The 18,553-nt window shown below is 38.9% G+C and overlaps 1 protein-coding gene and 1 long non-coding RNA gene across 2 annotated transcripts; one reads left to right on the top strand and one right to left on the bottom strand.

The window, feature by feature from the left end:
- Window positions 1-8,202: 8,202 nt before the first annotated feature.
- Window positions 8,203-9,114, bottom strand: LOC106545447 (uncharacterized). The gene has a single exon (XM_014061999.2). It carries the CDS (start codon window positions 9,112-9,114, stop codon window positions 8,551-8,553), a length of 564 nt encoding a protein of 187 aa, XP_013917474.2. The 3' UTR covers window positions 8,203-8,550.
- Window positions 9,115-10,757: 1,643 nt separating this feature from the next.
- LOC148046003 (uncharacterized) lies at window positions 10,758-18,275 on the top strand. Its single transcript, XR_015696441.1, has 3 exons — window positions 10,758-10,964; window positions 16,277-16,372; window positions 17,707-18,275. It is a non-coding gene; the product is annotated as an uncharacterized LOC148046003 (long non-coding RNA).
- The last annotated feature ends 278 nt before the right edge of the window (window positions 18,276-18,553 follow it).

The raw sequence follows: 18,553 nt of genomic DNA, 5'->3' as shown, positions 1-18,553 counted from the left end.
TATTATTGTTTATCATTGTTTTCTTTATTCTCTCTTTTGCATTATTATGATTATTTTGCTTTGATTGTACACTGAATGATTCTGTACCTGAGACAAATGCTTGTTTAATTACATTTGGCCAAATAAAGCATTCAGTTTAGATAATTAAATAAGTGTTGGTTTTTCTTTTTCAAGTACCTATCGATTGCTTATTGAAAATATACCAAATTCAGAATGGAGATATGCACCTATACGGATTCACTGGATACGCACATGTATCAGATGTAGTGAATCATATGTAGTGAATTCAGAATATCTACCCTCTACTAGTAAATTTATTTTTGGTTCTAAACTGAGACAATTTTAATACTTAATATGTTAACTCAGATAATTAAACATACCAGAAAAAAAACAGGATTAGGGTAATTTCCAAAAAATGCTCTGCTTGCATTTGGAAATCAATTAAAGATCCTGTCTTATCAGTTGTAGAAGTATTTTCTTCCTTTATATTTTTTGTTTATACTATGTGCCATCTGTTTCTTTTGACAAAGTTCTGTAGTTCCTTGCAAGTTTACTTTGGCTCTCTTCTCACTTGGCTGCTTTTACCAAAATAAAATTATTATCTGCATACTTTCTAATTGTTGGTCTTCCTTGGTGAGATTTCTACCACAGGAGCTGCACAAAGATTGTAACAGATGTTCTGTATAAAGATGCCTTACGATATTTTGCTGCCAGAAATAATGGCCAAGATTTTATTTCCCTAGTTTCACATAGCGAAAAGGAATGGATTTGCAGTAGAATTTTTCCTCATGCACAGATATAAAGTGATTTACACAAATGAAATGGCAGCAGACCAGTTCCTGACATATCCAGCTCTGATTGTTTAGCAATAGCTACTGGTTAGTAGTCCCAGGGCCTGCCTAATGATAGAGCCAATACTGCAGCATCCTGTTAAAAAAAATTACACACCATACACACACACAAACACACAATCAGCACAGTGACAGGATTGGAAAAGGTCTGATTTATCTATCCTTCTCACATCACATTTGGGCAATTTCCAATCTACAATAATATGGGATATGGAAATATACATAATTAGCTTATTGGGGAACACCAAATATAAATAGTTTCTTCCAGAGAAAAGCAGATCCTGCTATCATTATGCAAGTAGTTGAATAACTAATCCTAAACTCTGAGCGGAGGGGGGGTGTGGTCTTCAAGATTGTAGACTCCTCAAGGAGTCTACAATATGCATCAAACATGGAGAATAAAACAAGCCACGTGGGTCTTCTGCTGACACAGATACTTTACTGGGTTGAAGGATAGGGAAGAAGATAAATACTAAACTGTTTTAGGAATTAGATTCGCAGCTGATTTAGGCCAGTTCCCTTCTTCCTGCTGGTTAAGAGTAATTTTTCCAGCCTAGTTGTAATCCTGAACTGCACATGGCTGAGGTTTTTTTTTGTCATTACTAGCAACACAACTATCACCACTGCTCTCTATATCCCCTTGTTCTGTATTCCCTGCCCCAAGAGCTCCTGTTACTCTATCAAGGTTCTCATGCATCCCATCTGTTACAACCCCAACTTCTGTTTTCTTCTTCCATAAGTAAGACACTCTGCCCACCTTACCGCTTAGGTTATACCAGGCATGAAATCTTATTTTCACTACCGGTTTGGAACCAAGAGTGTGCGAGTGTGCTTGCTTTGCTTGCGTGCATGCTTCTGCACATGTACAGAGTGTCCGTGATGACGGCTTGGTGGTTGGGAGGAGCCTATCACCACCACCACTTTGCCTGAACCGGGGCCAACCGGCAGAATTCCACCTCTAGGATATACCACTGACTTCCTTTTAAGTCTTGCCTGAGCACCAACCTCACCAATATGCACCTTCCACCCAAAGTTATTAACTTTTGTATAGTGAGGAAACTTCCACTGTCTATGCAATGACTGTGTGCTTTAATTGTGTTTAGTAAAAAATAAATTGAATTCAAATTAAAATTGAATTCATGCTATGTTTTTATTATTGTTTTATTTTAGTCAACAGATACTGAAAGTCCTGCTAGTGTCATATGGGATTCCACAAAAGTTTAGACATTAAAAGGGGTTCTTCGTGCAATTTGGGGGGACCAGTGAGCTAGAATATGGAGCTGAAGAAGTAATTAGAATTATATTGAATTTTCTTGTCCCTATCTAGCCACAGAAAATGGTGGTGAAGGTGTTGGACTAGGAACAGACACCGAGTTCTGGTCCACCCTTCCCAACAGGTGCTCCATGGTGGTCTGATATTCTCAATCTAATTTTCTATAGGGATTTTCTGGAGAAAAATTGGAGCACTACGTATTTCACTTTGAACTCCTGAGTGAAAGGAGGATATAAATCAAAAATGGATTTCTGTGATACAAAAAAGCATTTAGCAATGGTTCTATAGTCAAGGTGATAAAGCACAAGTTGTGATCTTCCAAATAGACTAAACTACATCCAGCATACATGAAGTTGTGCTGCCTGCTGTACTGGCAGATGTCCTTCGTAATATATGGAGAGCTACCCAATGAGGTATCCCATCATTGAACTCATACAGCTTGCTCAGCCATCTTTTGCAAACACCTGCAGTAACCCAAAGTTAATCAGAAAAACACCCAAAGGTACCATATCAGGCATAATATTGCCACAGGATCCCTACGCTCCTCCCATGATTTAAAATACAACTTTAAAAATGCATGAAAACTTATAAATTGTCAAATTTTGCATTAGACACATAACACACATATCCCATAATTGTTGCTTTATAAATATCTCAAGGTGGTTTACTTAAATAAGTCACATCTCTCCTCCTATTTTCCTCGTAACAACAATCCTGTGAAGTAGATTGGTCTAAGAAAGAATGACTGGCCCAATGTTACCCAGATGACTTTCATGTCTAAGGCATAAAAGGACTAGAACTCACAAGTTCCTGATTTCTAGGCCAGCATCTTTTCATTTCATTTCATTTCATTTATTGGACATTTATAGGCCGCCCTTTTCCCTGAGGGGACTCAGGGCGGCTTACAATCAAAAAGGAAAGGGAGTGTAGGACAATACAAAAGAAATGTGAACAAAAATAAATTAAACAGTAAAACTCAACATTCACTCAGCATTCGGGAGGGGCGAAAGTAGACTTATCCCCAGGCCTGATGGGCTAGCCAGTTCTTGAGGGCTGTGCGGAAGGCCTGGACGGTGGTGAGGGTACGAATCTCCACGGGGAGATTGTTCCATAGTGTCGGAGCCGCAACAGAGAAGGCTCTCCTCCGAGTAGTCGCCAGTCGGCACTGACTGGCGGATGGAATACGGAGGAGGCCAACTCTATGCGATCTGATGGGACGCAGGGAGGTAATTGGCAGAAGGCGGTCTCTCAAATAGCCAGATCCACTACCATGGAGCGCTTTATAGGTGGTAAGTAGGACCTTGAAGTGCACCCGGAGATCGACAGGTAGCCAGTGCAGCTCCCGGAGGATCGGTGTTATGTGGGCGAACCGTGGTGCGCCCACGATCACTCGCGCGGCCGCATTCTGGACTAGCTGAAGTCTCCGGATGCTCTTCAAGGGCAGCCCCATGTAGAGCACATTACAGTATTCCAGCCTGGAGATCACAAGGGCTCGAGTGACTGTTGTGAGGGCATCCCGATTCAGGTAGGGCCGCAACTGGCACACCAGGCGAACCTGGGCAAATGCCCCCCTGGTCACAGCTGAGAGATGGTGGTCAAAAGTCAGCTGTGGGTCCAGGAGGACTCCCAAGTTGCGGGCCCTTTCTGAGGGGTATAAGTTTTGTCCCCCCAGCCTGAGTGATGGTATGTTGGTCAAATTTTTGGGAGGAAAACACAACAGCCACTCGGTCTTGTCTGGGTTGAGTATCAGCTTGTTTGCTCTCATCCAGTCTTTAACGGCTTCTAGACCCCGGTTCATCACGTCCACCGCTTCATTGAGTTGGCACGGGGCGGACAGATACAACTGTGTATCGTCCGCATATTGGTGGTATTTTATCCCGTGCCTTCGGATGATCTCGCCCAGCGGTTTCATGTAAATGTTAAATAGTAGGGGGGATAGGACCGACCCCTGCGGCACCCCATAAGTTAGGGGCCTCAGGGACGATCTCTGCCCCCCCACCAACACCGACTGCGACCTGTCCGAGAGATAGGAGGAGAACCACTGCAAAACAGTGCCGCCCACCCCTATCTCCCGCAGTCGTCGCAGAAGGATACCATGGTCGATGGTATCGAAAGCCGCTGAGAGGTCCAGGAGAACTAGGATGGAAGCATGGCCTCCATCCCTAGCTCTCCAGAGATCATCGGTCAATGCGACCAAAGCGGTTTCTGTGCTGTAACCGGGTCTGAAGCCAGACTGGAAGGGGTCAAGATAGTTAGCTTCCTCCAAGGTACGCTGAAGCTGGAGAGCCACCACCTTCTCAACAACCTTCCCTACAAAGGGGAGGTTGGAGACTGGACGATAGTTATTAAGAACAGCTGGATCCAAGGACGGTTTCTTCAGGAAACCGATCTTCCCCACTACACCAAACTGGTGTTTATATACTTATTTCCACCTGAAAACTCTGAAGTATAAAAGAACATTCATAATTTGATAGTTTGATATTGCTGAAATATGAGATAATTTGAAAATGATTTATTACTTTTATAATCTACCCCCACCCAAAAATCATATAGCAGTAGCAATAGCAGTTAGACTTACATACCACTTCATAGGGCTTTCAGCCCTCTCTAAACGGTTTACAGAGTCAGCATATCGCCCCCACAGTCTGGGTCCTCATTTCACCCACCTCAGAAAGATGGAAGGCTGAGTCAACCTTGAGCCGGTGAAATTAGAACCACTGAACTGCAGATAACAATCAGCTGAAGTGGCCTGCAGTACTGCACCCTAACCACTGTGCCACCTGGGCTCTTATAGCACCAGAAGCTGTGGATCTTAGCATACCGAAGGAGACCGAAGGATACTATTCTGCAGGGTTGTCATATATCATTCTACCTACCAAAAAGAATATAGGTAGTCCTTGTGTTACAACTATAATGGAGCTATCCATTACCATTATAAGCCAAGAGGACATTAAGTGAATCACATTAAGTAAATGAGACAGGGTGAAATGCTATCGGTTTGGACCGGTTCACCTGAACAGGTAGTAAAATGCTACCCGTTCCCCCGACCGGTAGTAAAAAAATTGCTACCAGTTCGGGTGAACAGGTTTTTCTGACGATCAGCATGATTTATATTTGCTGCTTTCTAACTAATCTAAATCGTCTGGCCCAGCACATCTCCCTCCCCCTCTGTTCACTTACCTTTGCATGCGCACTCTGTGCCTGCATGGAACGCGTGCTCACATTGCTATCAAACCGGTAGCAAAGATAAGTGGATTTCATCCCTGAAATGAGCCCTCATTGCTGTTCCCATAAATACGTGTGGGTCTTTAAGAGTGCATGGGATACCTGAGGAGTGGGGATAACCATGGGAGCCTAGTACAGGAACAAGTCCACCTGCTCCTGGCACCCAAGTTCTCTCCCCACCCACTGAGATATCCCATGCTCCACTTCTCACAACTTGGGGTCCCCACAACTGCTTGGGTTTTCTCCACACCAAACCCGTCACTGATCGTTTACTTACCTTTTGAAGATCTCCAGAGTTCAAAAGGTCGGAGTAGGAAAGGAGAACAGGTCGGGAATTCCCAAACACTTTTGCAAAGAGAAGAGAAACCTATAGGAAAGAGAAATTTGCTGTTGGCTGCATGCCTTTCTTCTCCCACTATTAATTCATAGTGTCTATGCCATTACCTGATTTTTGTAATAGATACATTCAATGATGGGTTGTATCCTTGTCCATTGCCAGAGTAACTTCCAAAGGTTAGAAACTCAGAAAATACCTTAAGTAAAAGAGAAATTTGCTGTTGGCTGCATGCCTTTCTTCTCCCACTATTAATTCATAGTGTTAATTAGAAATACTAACCTCCAGTTGATGCTTACATTTAATATACTGGTATTTAATTACAGTTATACATAATAATGGGGTTTTTGAATTATTTTAATGAGGCAACAATTACATTTAACTATGGAATAGATTGTTTTAGGATACTCTTTTTTTCAAAGAGAATGGTTGAATTGACACCACATCTTTGATTTGGTTGCCAAAACCATAATAATACAGTGAATTATAAATTAATTAAACAGTCTTGGTTCACACAATATACTAAATCACACTAACTATTCATGTGCAAGAAATATGCTAAGTGTATGTGCGAATTCAAACAGTATGTGTATCGATCATTACAAGCAGGGTTCATTTACTAGTTGCAAAAACAAAACAAATAACTTTTTGTTCTAAGCCTGCAGAAATGAAACTTTTTCGCCCCCTTCTGGATGTTAAGTATGTGAAGCAAGAAAAATGCACAACCATGGAGAAGTTCTGTTAATCTGTTATGCCAAAAATCATTGAATATTCTTGGGATAACTTTTATTTGATGATATAAGCCAAACATCCTGGAATCATTAAATAAAAAGTGGTGGCTCAAAATTGAACAGCTACCATCTTTGTCTTTCATGGATCTTTAAGCTAAAAAATCTGAAGAATCAATCTGCTCTGTTTGATGGCAAAACAGTGAAACTACATTCCCAAATGCGAGTACTCTTCCAAAAATGGTATGTTACTTGCTAACACTGAACTCAAACAAATTCATTTAAGCTCCATTGATAAGTTACTGATCTTATAAAATCTTGCACATTCATTAATTTAGAAAGCTTGGATAATAGTTGACATTACAGGCTCCAATCTCTATCCATGCTTCAAACAAGCCAGGAAATTGTATAGGTTTTTCAAGAGAGACGAGTGATGAAACATGCAGCATGGTCCCCTTAAATGCTTTTATTAAATATCAGGATGTTTGCATCAAACCAAGATGCATATCTATCATCATTTTGAAGCAAACTAACTGCAGTTCCCTATAATATAGCTCGTTTAGCATCTATGTAAACAGCAAAAAACTGATCCGGTCACTGTTCTATGATGGTGTTACTAATCACACTTTAAAATGATTGGAACTTTAAAGCCAAGAGCCCAGGCAGATGTTCAACAAATGTAAATTCTCCCCATCACTTGATACGGGAATGAATCCCAGGTGCCTCTCAACATGAGATAGTGCTTCCTCCAAATTCCATATAGGGAAGAAATTCATCAGACATAAAACTAGCTGCTTTAATAATACGTAGCAACTTCCTACACATCTAGATTTCTTTCTGATGCTCTGTGACTTTTAGAACTGGAGTAGCATGAACTACAATGAAAGTATAAAAAAGTAACTAACTTTATAATTTGATCACTAATGCTTTGCACCAGAAACTTTTCTCCGCAATTTATTAAACTTCATAATTATTGAATTGTCAGGTGTGAAAGATCAGATCCTCATGAAGTCCAATTAAACTAAGTTAATCATAGTTAGGCAGCAGAACTAACCTGATAGAGCCAATGATTAAAGAGGTTTGTACTCATTTTGCTAGTGGCTACCTAGAATTCTAGGCTGATCCTTCTTTTAACTTTGTTTCCAGTTTCTGCCCTTCTCTTACTATTTCAACCCTCTGGTGTGTGAAATAGTTCTATTATAGCCAGTGTTCATCAGCCACCATCAGTCTTTTTAATATATATTGTTTATTAGGGCTATGCACGCTTCAAAAAATATTTAAGGGAAAACCTTTGAACCTTGCACAAATGCAGCACCTCCCTTCTAATTAACTTTTCAGGTTTCCATATGGTCTTGAAAAAAATGATGATCTTTTAAAGAACCCATGAAAGCTAATTCAATTCTTAAAGTAATGATAGTTTTAGGCTCACATAGAACCATAAAAGTGGTTTGTGTGCTTTAAAAAATAACTGGGACGTCTTCAAAGCTAAAAGATTTATGAACTTTTATCAGGGAAACAATGCAGCTCTCCCCTTCAAAATAATCAGCATCTTCCAAAAGCATATGAACTAAGAGCAGTAAAATGAGACTAAAGGAATACATAATGAGTGGTAAGTTTCCCTCCCACAAAGACAAACTTTAGCGCTGTGCTTGGAATACTTCAGTGTTTAAGAAAAGCGGAGAATGAATAGTACACTTTACCCAACCACCAAAGAAGAAATACCAGTTTTAACATGCAATGTATTTATTGTTATAGGTTTTTATATGATATGAAGCAAGGCATCAACTTTCTTAATAGAACTAGAATTATCACAATGAAGCAGCAGAATTAACATGTTAGTAATTCAAAATAAACTTGTCCTCTTCTTTAAACAAAACTCCAATGTTGATACTAAAGTTTCATTTATTCAAGTCCTGGCATTCTCAACTTGGTTCAGTAGGAGGATGAAAATGGCAAACTACAAGTCCAATTGTTACTTAGTCCAGAAGAGTTTTATAGTGTACTCTATATTCAAAGAGCAGTCCCAATGTCATACGGCCCATGGAGAGAATCAGGAGTAAATGGGATTCAAGAGGCTTTTTGCAAGTGTCTGCTGCAAGTAGAAAAAAGTTAAAGCCTTATCTTCTTCATATTTTGAAGTCACATGGACCTCTTAGCTTTGCGATATACCTTGACCATCTCGGATAGTTTTTCCATAGCCTCAGGGATCCCCACACCACTTAGAGCAGAGCAACCATGAATACGCCATTTGCGTCCAGATATTTTCCTCACTCCCATCCTTTCTGCCACTTCCATGGAAGGTCGTGCGTCAGCCAAATCTTGTTTGTTGGCTAGCAGCATCAAAGGCACCCCTCGCAAATCATCAGCCTCCAGTAATGACTCCAACTCCAGCCTGGCTTCTTCAAAACGATAATAGTCCATACTATCCACCATGAAAATCACCCCATCTGTATTGGTATGGTAGTGCTTCCATAGAGCCCGGATGCGCTTTTGTCCACCAACATCCCACATGGTGAAAGTGACGTTGTTGAAGGACTGAACTGTCTCCACATTGAAGCCCACAGTGGGGATGGTGAAAGTTGCTTCCTTCAGCTTCAGCTTGTACAGAAGAGTTGTTTTTCCAGCTGCATCCAGACCCAGGAGGAGAATACGAGCCTCCATTCCATAGAAAGAATCGTAAATTCGGCTGAGTAAAATCCCCATGGCTAGTTTAAGCGTAAGCAAGGTATGAAACAGAGGGGAAATGTTTGCAGTTTTATATCCAACCAGCCTTGATTTCATTGGCTGACGCTAGAGGGAGTGGTGTGGAAATCCCTATTACAATACTATCTTGTTGGCAACTGACATGCTGGAAGTTTTGACACAACTATAGTTAGTTAAGGCCTAGCCATGTTTTAATGATGCTATGAATGGCTGCTTAAGACTTTATGCTTCATTGTGATTATTAACACATATTCAGGGAATATTTAGGCAATTTGATACTTTTCATAACTTTCAATTAGAGCATATGTATCCATAGATACCCAGAGACATTTTATGGCAAATTATTACTATCTCAGGGGTGGGAGTTCCATTTGATGAAGTTTCTTTTATCTTCCTAAAGATTTTTATACTCTTACAAACTTAAGTTTTTACAAAGTTTGTAATCTAAAGATCAGTATCATAGTGATCTACTGCATGGGAATGGGCCAATTTTGGAAAAATTGGGAAAGCATTAGGAAACTGATACAATATTGTATCTAATACAGATACAAAAATGATATACAAACATAGATAAATGTTTAGAATAAATTTGAATTGTGATATATCTTAAATTATGGGTTTTATCCACAGTAAAATATTCCTGTTTAGAATTAATTTGAATTTCAATTATTTACTTCCAAATAATTTTATGAAGTAAAAGCTTTTTTAAAAGCTTTAAAAAAACTATATATATTTAAAATATGTGCTTCATTTTGAAGACTTTTAAAAATACATAGAAATGTCTGTGATGTTGATTCAATGATGCATTACAATTTGATTTTAACTATGATAGTGTCCAGATTTTATTTTTTTATTTTTTTAATAGATTTTTTTATTATTCAGATTTAATTTTTTTAAACAAATGCCAAAATAAGTAGAGAACAAGAATAAACAGGAACATTTATTCAAGGCATTTATAACACAATGCTGATTCTTGACATCTCCCAATCATGTGTTTTTTAGAAATTGGTCTCATGTTAAGAACTATTCAATTGCTCATTTTTCATGCATAATAAAAGTAATTCCTGCTGGATGTATCATGGACAATTGAGAGAAAAGAAAAATATTACTGAGCATTGCACCTGGGTTTAAATATGTCAGCATTTGGTTTGTTAGACTGTTTAGCAAAAGTAACACTATTTAAGGAAAGGAGCAGAAACGCCATAATCAATTACCAAAGAATCTTTAGACCATGATAAATCCTATAAAATTACTATAGACCAATCTATGGCAACAGCAGATCATAATTAATTCTTGTCTCCCAAGGAGGGAGGAAGGTTAAGAATTTACAAATATTTAAATTAGCCAATTCTCCGGTAGCCATGATTTGTTACATTTCCAACTGTGATTAGATAAAGGGAAAGGAAAAAGCAACTGCTCGTCTCGCGCTAATTTCCTGCACCGATAGGATAGACCGGAGAAAATACGTGGGAACATTCGGTTGGAACCACATGTACGCATGTACAGAATTGGAATCAGGGGTTTGAATCATTAGGGGAACGATGGGAAAGAGGAAAAAACGAGAAATAGAATGCGCGCGCAGCCGCCGCGTTTGCTCTCGGGATTTGTATTCCCGACAGCTGTTCGAATCTTCTCCATGACAACCATCCTCTGCTCCAGCCTTTCTCTTCACGTCCGCATTTCCTCTTTGATGTCACCTAATTAAAACAAAGAAAGAAAGGCATCCCGGGATTTCATCTGGACCAATGAGAAAGCGGGATGTTTTGTTCCTTTCCAATGAATTTAAGCAGAAGGAGTTTTTCGGGTCTCGGATTCAGTTAATCTTCCGATTGACTTGCAGCAGACGACAAGTAATAAGTTCCATTGCTGACGGCTGGGATCGGTACAAATTGGGTTGAGTTGCGGGAAAGGCGAAAGGATGGTGGAAAGAGGGACGCATAAAAATGGGGCGATACAAAAGTGGATCTGGAGGCCACGCCCCTTTACAGAGCCAGACCCTTTGCATTCCGTCGCCCCCCTCCCCAAAACCCAACCCGATTTTGGCATCTTTTAATTGGCGGGGGGGGGAGCGTGCAGTTATGGATGTTGGCTGCTTTATTTGCTTTCAGACCCTGGCTTAGGTTGTAATGAATTCAAATATGCATTCACGAAGTGCTAAGTAGGAAATCCGTAGTATGCACAGGTACTCAGCAGTGAGTTCATTCGTTTCTCACGCTCTCCAAACAGTAGTAAACAATCCCCCCGCCTTCCCCCGCTAGTCTTGGGTAACACAAATGTTCACTCTTTTCAGACAATGCGATTTTTGACTAAGCTAGTTGCAAGTGATGAAAGATGGGTTCTCTCCCATCCCAGAGCTAAGGAGAATGGAGGCAATGCAGGTCTAAGCCTTCGCCTCTTTCCCTTCTCCATTTCCACTCTCTTTGATCCTGAAAGCAAAGGTACTTACTGCCTACCAAGAGAGTTTGGTTTTTGCTTATATTTATTTGGCATCTTTTTAAAACAAGGCACATTCTCTTCATACAGTTTTCCACATACAGCAAATATGCCACCTTTTTTGTCTCTAATTCACATATTTCTTTTTACTTAGGTTGGAATTGTATCCTTTCCAAACAGTCTCTTTAGCAGGCTCACACTGACTTTGCAAAACACATTTTAGCCTAGCCTACACACAGCCTTCTCACATGGATGGTTTATGATTTAAGACATTATGCAAATGCTAGGAATTAGATTAATTCAACAAACTGTATTTCAGTTAATCAAAGCTTATTGTGTAAACACTGCTCTTCAAAGCTCCTTAGCAACCTGGATTAAATCTCCCTTTATATTATTTATTCTGTTCATATTACCAACTCATGTTCATTCTTTTTTCCAAATATAGTTTCATAACTTTTTAAAATATTCTTTTTAATTTCCTAAATCTATTCGCATTCAGCATCGATTTTGTTAAACTCAGTTAATTACAGTGACTTTCTTTTTTTTTAAAAGAAGGACATAAGGAAAACTCATTAGCCACAGTAACAGAAAAAAAGAGGTGGCTGATACTATATCCAGAAGCAACATTGTTACCACTGTTGCTGTCCTGAAATCATTTACCTAATTGTACGGGTAACTATAGTTAACTATAGTTTTAAAATAATTACTTTAGGTTCTGGTGATGTATGGGAAAATTTATAAATATAAAGTAGCTGGGGAAACTATTCTCCGTTTTGTTTTTTTTTGACAATTGCACATGGATGATACCTCATGAAAGATAAATTGGAATTGGAATTGGAATTGATTTTTATTTGTAGGCCGCCCTTTTCCCTGAGGGGACTCAGGGCGGCTCACAGAAACCAGGGAGAGGGGAATACAATACAATACAGTACTAAGACGACAACACATAATAAAATAATACGCAACATGCATACAACATTCGGGCGGGGTAATGGTCCTTATCCCCAGGCCTGACGGGCGAGCCAGTTCTTCAAGGCTGTGCGGAAGGCCTGGACGGTGGTGAGGGTACGGATCTCTACGGGGAGTTCGTTCCAAAGGGTCGGGGCCGCTACTGAGAAGGCCCTCCTCCTTGTGGTTGCCAGCCGACATTGGCTGGCCGATGGGATGCGGAGGAGGCCCAACCTATGAGATCTTATAGGCCGTAGGGAGGTAATTGGCAGAAGGCGGTCTCTCAAGTATCCAGATCCACTGCCATGTAGGGCTTTATGGGTGGTCAATAGCACCTTGAAGCGCATCCGGAGATCGACAGGTAGCCAGCGCAGCTCGCGGAGGATAGGTGTAATGCGGGTGAATCGGGGTGCACCCGCGATCACTCGCGCGGCTGCGTTCTGTACTAGCTGAAGTCGCCGGATGTTCCTCAAGGGCAGCCCCATGTAGAGCACATTGCAGTATTCCAGCCTAGAGATCACGAGGGCCCGAGTGACTGTTGTGAGAGCCTCCCGGTTCAGGTAGGGTCGCAACTGGCGCACCAGGCGTACCTGGGCGAATGCCCCCCTGGTCACAGCTGCTATATGATGGTCGAATGACAGCTGTGGATCCAGGAGGACTCCCAAGTTGCGAACCCTCTCTGAGGGGTGTAGAATTTGACCCCCCAGCCTGAGTGTTGGATTAATGGCCGAATTTTTGGGAGGAAAACACAACAGCCACTCGGTCTTTTCTGGGTTGAGCACAAGCTTGTTAATCCTCATCCAGTCCATGACGGCTTCGAGTCCCCGGTCCATTACGTCAACCGCTTCATTGATTTGGCACGGGGCGGACAGATACAATTGAGTATCGTCCGCATATTGATGGTATCTAATCCCGTGCCTACGGATGATCTCTCCCAGCGGTTTCATGTAAATGTTAAATAGTAGGGGGGATAAGACCGAACCCTGCGGCACCCCATATTTTAGGGGCCTTGGGGACGATCTCTGCCCTCCTACTAACACCGACTAAACCCTTTTATTATTTCCCGAATCTATGTGACATAATTATTTTTTTCATTAAACTAATGAAATTAAATATAAGATTTTGTACAATAGGCATACTTCACTTTAAAACTTGTGCATGAACAACATTGGCTTATTTTGTTAAAGGAATAGAATGTATTTATTATATATTTACTAGGGCCATATACTTTTTGTTGTCTGGCCGCATGCCTTTGTGAATATATATATATATATATTTAAAAATATTACATTAAAACCAGCATAACACAAACATGCACATACACAAACATAGGCACACACACACACACGCACACACACACACACACACAGAACATTCATACATACCCAGAACATCAGTTACATTGTACAAATATTCAAAAGTTCAAAAAACCAAAGGTCTTTTGGAACGCCTAAAAAAATAGGGAGGACCATTCAAATTTCTTGGAGAATATTGTTTGTACAGAAGAGGGCAGGAAACTGTTGATGACATTCTATTATGGAATGTGCACCACTAGATTGGTGTTAGCCCAGAGACTAGACTCTGAGATCTAACTGAGTCCAGTTTTGCTTACACCTGCTAGAATCTTGCCCCACTTTAGCTACAACTTTCTAAGATATTAGATATTTCCTGATAGATTCTAGGATGTAGTTACACTGAACCATTTCCCTCTTCCCTCATCCAGCTCGGGACAGCAGTTTTTTCTGAAAAAGCTCTGAAGGGACCAAATCCTCCCTCTCTTGATGCAGGCACACGTTTGATCATACATTCTGAAAAAACAGATACCAAAATAATCTACAGTAGCAGATCTAATGGTGTCAATGGCTGCAAAGTGGGCAAGCAATACTAGCCAAGTCACATTTCTTCTATCCTGATCTTGTTAGAAGTCATCCACAAATAAAATTAATTGCTTTAGATCAGGTAATCCATGTATTGTAGGGCTCTCTAACTGAAATTCTACAGCCTTCTCAAAAACCTAAATTTGTTTTGTAGATGAGAGCTTCTTAGATGCACCCCATCATACCTGAGCTCTGCTAGTGTGCCATGTTATCCCTTTAATATGGGTATATCAATGTACATTTGGTTACAACAATTATCCAAAATCATTTTTATTTGCCAGTGTGTAATCAGCTTAAAGAAACTACAAGGAAATGGCACAATGTGAAAGTTTAATAATCAAAATCCCATTGTGCTTTTTGTAAGTTGCTGTTGCCGTATGTATGTATGTATGTATGTATGTATGTATGTATATATATATGTATGTATGTATGTATGTATGTATGTATGTGTATGTATGTATATATATATATATATATATATATATATATATATATATATATATATATATATATATATATATATATGTATGTATATATGTATGTATATATATATATATATTTTACAACCCCCGGTATACCCAAATTTGGGAGGAAGGTTATTACTTCCATTCTCTGTCCATCGACTCGTCACAAGAGACCATCCAGACAGAAACCCAATATTTTTACTGTTGCCTTTTACATATGTGTTGTATTTGTGCTGATAAGCTATTTAGCTCTCATCAGCTAGCCATACCAGTAAGGGTGTGTGTGTGTGTGTGTGTGTGTGTGTGTGTGTGTGTATATTAGATTTTTACAACCCCTGGTAAGCCCCAATTATGGGAGGAAGCTAACTGCTTCCATCATCTGTCAATCGGCTCGTCACAAGAGTCCATCACGACAGAAACCCAATGTTTTTTACTGTTGCCTTTGTTATATTTGTGTTTTTTTTACTTGTGCTGATAAATAAATAAAGGGAGACTAGTATAGATCTATTTCAAGCTATTTTAGCTCTCATCAGCTAGCCATACCCTTACTGGGATTTGAAGCTGGGCTATATTACATACTAGGCAGACTTCTTAGCCATTAGGTCACAGGCTCTTATCCGTTATCAGCAGATATTACCAGGGGTTGTAAAAATCTAATAGATACCTTTCACCCTGGCTTTGCTGATAACGGATAAGAGCCTGTGGCCTAATGGCTAAAAAGTCTGCCTACTATGTAATATAGCCCAGGTTCAAATCCCAGTAAGGGTATGCCTAGCTCATGAGAGCTAAAATAGCTTGAAATAGATCTATACTAGTCTATTTACCAGCACAAATAAAAACACACACACACAAACACACACGCACACACACACACACACACACACACACATATATATGAAAATGAGAATCAAAGCCACTCTTCTTAAAAAGAAAATAAGTACAATGCCATGTTTTGAATTGTATTGTTTTGAGTTGTATTGTATTAATGAATGTTGAATATGTAGAATTTTTTATTGTTATTTTAACTTTCATGCATTTATTTTTCTAATATAACAGCAGTTGTAGAAACCCTACTACAAAAAATAATGAATACACTTAATTTTTAAATTAAAAACATAATTCTTCTAAAGAATAATATACTTCGAGAGTCGTGGTTTAAAAAAACTCTCCACACTTTTATCATTTGCAATTGTGTACATATACATAGAAAGACATGCCCAGACAACTGTGAATGAAACAAACAAACCATTCCCTAGTGACAGAAGAACTGATTCATTGCCATAACAGACCACTCTGAAATAACTTTTGATTTATTCAAGACTCTGCTGGGGTTATAATCTGCAGTTAAACACACCAAGTATTTAAAGTATAGTTACCCTCTTATCAGATTGCACTGCAATGCACTGCACTGCACTGTGTTTGATTTTTTATTCTGCTTAGAAACATCAAGATGACAACCGCAACATACTCCTGCAATTATGAACAGATCTGGGACGAGACTAAAAATCATTCTAAGGATTGGATCCAGAGAATCAGGTTAGTTTAATAAATATAACAATTTAATATACTAAAGAAAGCCCCAGAACTAAATACAAAGTATTTTTCTCTTTTTAAAAATAAATAGAATAATACATTCTTAAGTGTTAAAAATGTTAAGGTTTTGGAAATCCAAATTAGTGTACCACTTATTCTTTAACAATATCCTCACTATATGCAATAAGATATACATGCAGATATACATACATTTTTTTGCTGACTTTTCTAAATGCCCTCTCAAAGTTATCCTGATTTCACTGGCATTTGCTTTCAGTTAAGCAAATGTTTGCCTTGGATTCCATTCTGCATATGACTATTTAGAAATAATTTTAGCTGAGCCAAGGAGGGAATGGAAATATAAAAGAGTGCACTGTGATTTTGTCATTCTAATACCTAAGAATATTGTCTGGAATGTTTACCGATATGGGAAAACCTTTAAAGAGGTAGAGGAAATACCCAACAATAGTCTAATCTGGAAGCTTTCCTGCAAGAGACGGGGTGGGGGGTGGGGTTAAATAAGTATTGGATTCTCATCTAAAGCAAATCCCATTGCTCCTACATAAAGGTCATTTGAGATATCTCTGTATGCATATTAATATAGTTTCTTAATAGATAAGGTGATATTGTACGTGTATATATATTTATTATATTTTTTTCTGATTTTTTTCCTTCAATTTTATTATTCAAATATTTATTAGAAAGTTAGTGTTAGTGAAAGTTAGTGTTAGTATTAACTACCTTGCATCCTATATTTAATTCAAAGGGTCTAACTTTAGGTAGTATGACGTAATATATTTGATGGGCTTTAATTTCCCTTTTGTGGAAATATGACTCCTCATATAAATATTTCTTGTATCATAACTTTCCCTTGAATTCTGCATACTTGAGCCTTTTAGATTCTAGTTTCAAATAACGTTCTCTTATTCTGCTTATCGGATATCAGCAGTGAGATTGTATTCAATAAGGGAACATGTTCATTTGAGGTATATCATTGTATTCCAAAATTTAAGAAGGGATAAGTTGCGAAAGAAACTATTCTTAAAGCTGGATACTTAAAATTTTGGATGTACACAATGGGTTGAATTCATAATAACCAGAGGTTCGTTAATAAAGAGATTGAAAATTTAAAAAGTTTTTTTTTCCTTTAGCAGTGATGGTAGCCCTTGTAACAAAAATATACTTGGAGAAATTGATCCAATTAATAACTGTAGCAAAGAGAGAGTGCAGGTTATTTCCTTTTCTAAGTTATTTAGTAAATAAATGCTCAGACTCACAAATTGGTGTACATTAATATTCACAAATGATAGATGAAATTTGCTTTCTTTTTCTGACAGAATGAGGATAGCAGATGAGAAACAAAAATATGTATTTCACAAAGAGAAACAAGAGTTGGGTGAGAAGGCTGTGTCTGAACTTGACTTCTTTCCAGGTGGACTGGAAATGGAGGAAAGTGTACTGGATGCCACTGACCAGGAAACGATGATGTGTGAAGAGAACAGCAAAAAAGATTCCTGTTCCATTGCTATTGTCAAGAAAAAGAAGAAGAAAAGGAGGTTAGAAATAACCACTGAAAGTTTACAAAGTCTGGTTTTATTTACTAAAGGAGGATAAAGATAGTGAACAAGTATTGAGAGAGAGAATTGTTGAACTAAATAACTTGCATGTTGCTCTGTGAGTAAGGTGGGTGGTTACTAAATCTGATATATAAATAAATAATTTCTAACTTGCCTTTCACACTCTAATGTTCTCTCAGTGTTTTTAATTGACATATATCTCATTATATCCTAAATTTCCCACCTCCCCTTATTTTTCATGTTTACTCTAAAATAAAAAGTGTGAAAGATAGCTGCTTGGTCATATTTTAACAGAATGTGTGTCCTCTTTGGTTTTGGCTTAGCATAACCGGTTCCACCACAAAATCGCGGAGGAGAAAATCGTGCTCGACGAAAGCGCGCATTTGACGTCATCACAGCGCGACGAAAACATCGCGCTGTGATCGAAAAATGTAAAAATAAAGCGAAAATCTTACCCTAACCCCCCCAAACCTAACCCTAAACCTAACCCTTAACCTAACCCTAAATCTAACCCTAAACCTAACCGTTAATGTGATGCTAAACCTAACGCTAACCCTTAACCTAACGCTAAACGTAACCCTAACGCTCTAAACCTAACCCTAACCCT

The sequence above is a fragment of the Thamnophis sirtalis genome, unplaced genomic scaffold (assembly GCF_051295495.1).
Source record: "Thamnophis sirtalis isolate CommonGarterSnake01/CBP01778 unplaced genomic scaffold, rThaSir2_p1.2 scaffold_4, whole genome shotgun sequence".
Taxonomy (NCBI): Eukaryota; Metazoa; Chordata; class Lepidosauria; order Squamata; family Natricidae; genus Thamnophis; species Thamnophis sirtalis.
This window is presented reverse-complemented; position numbering and strand designations above follow the sequence as displayed.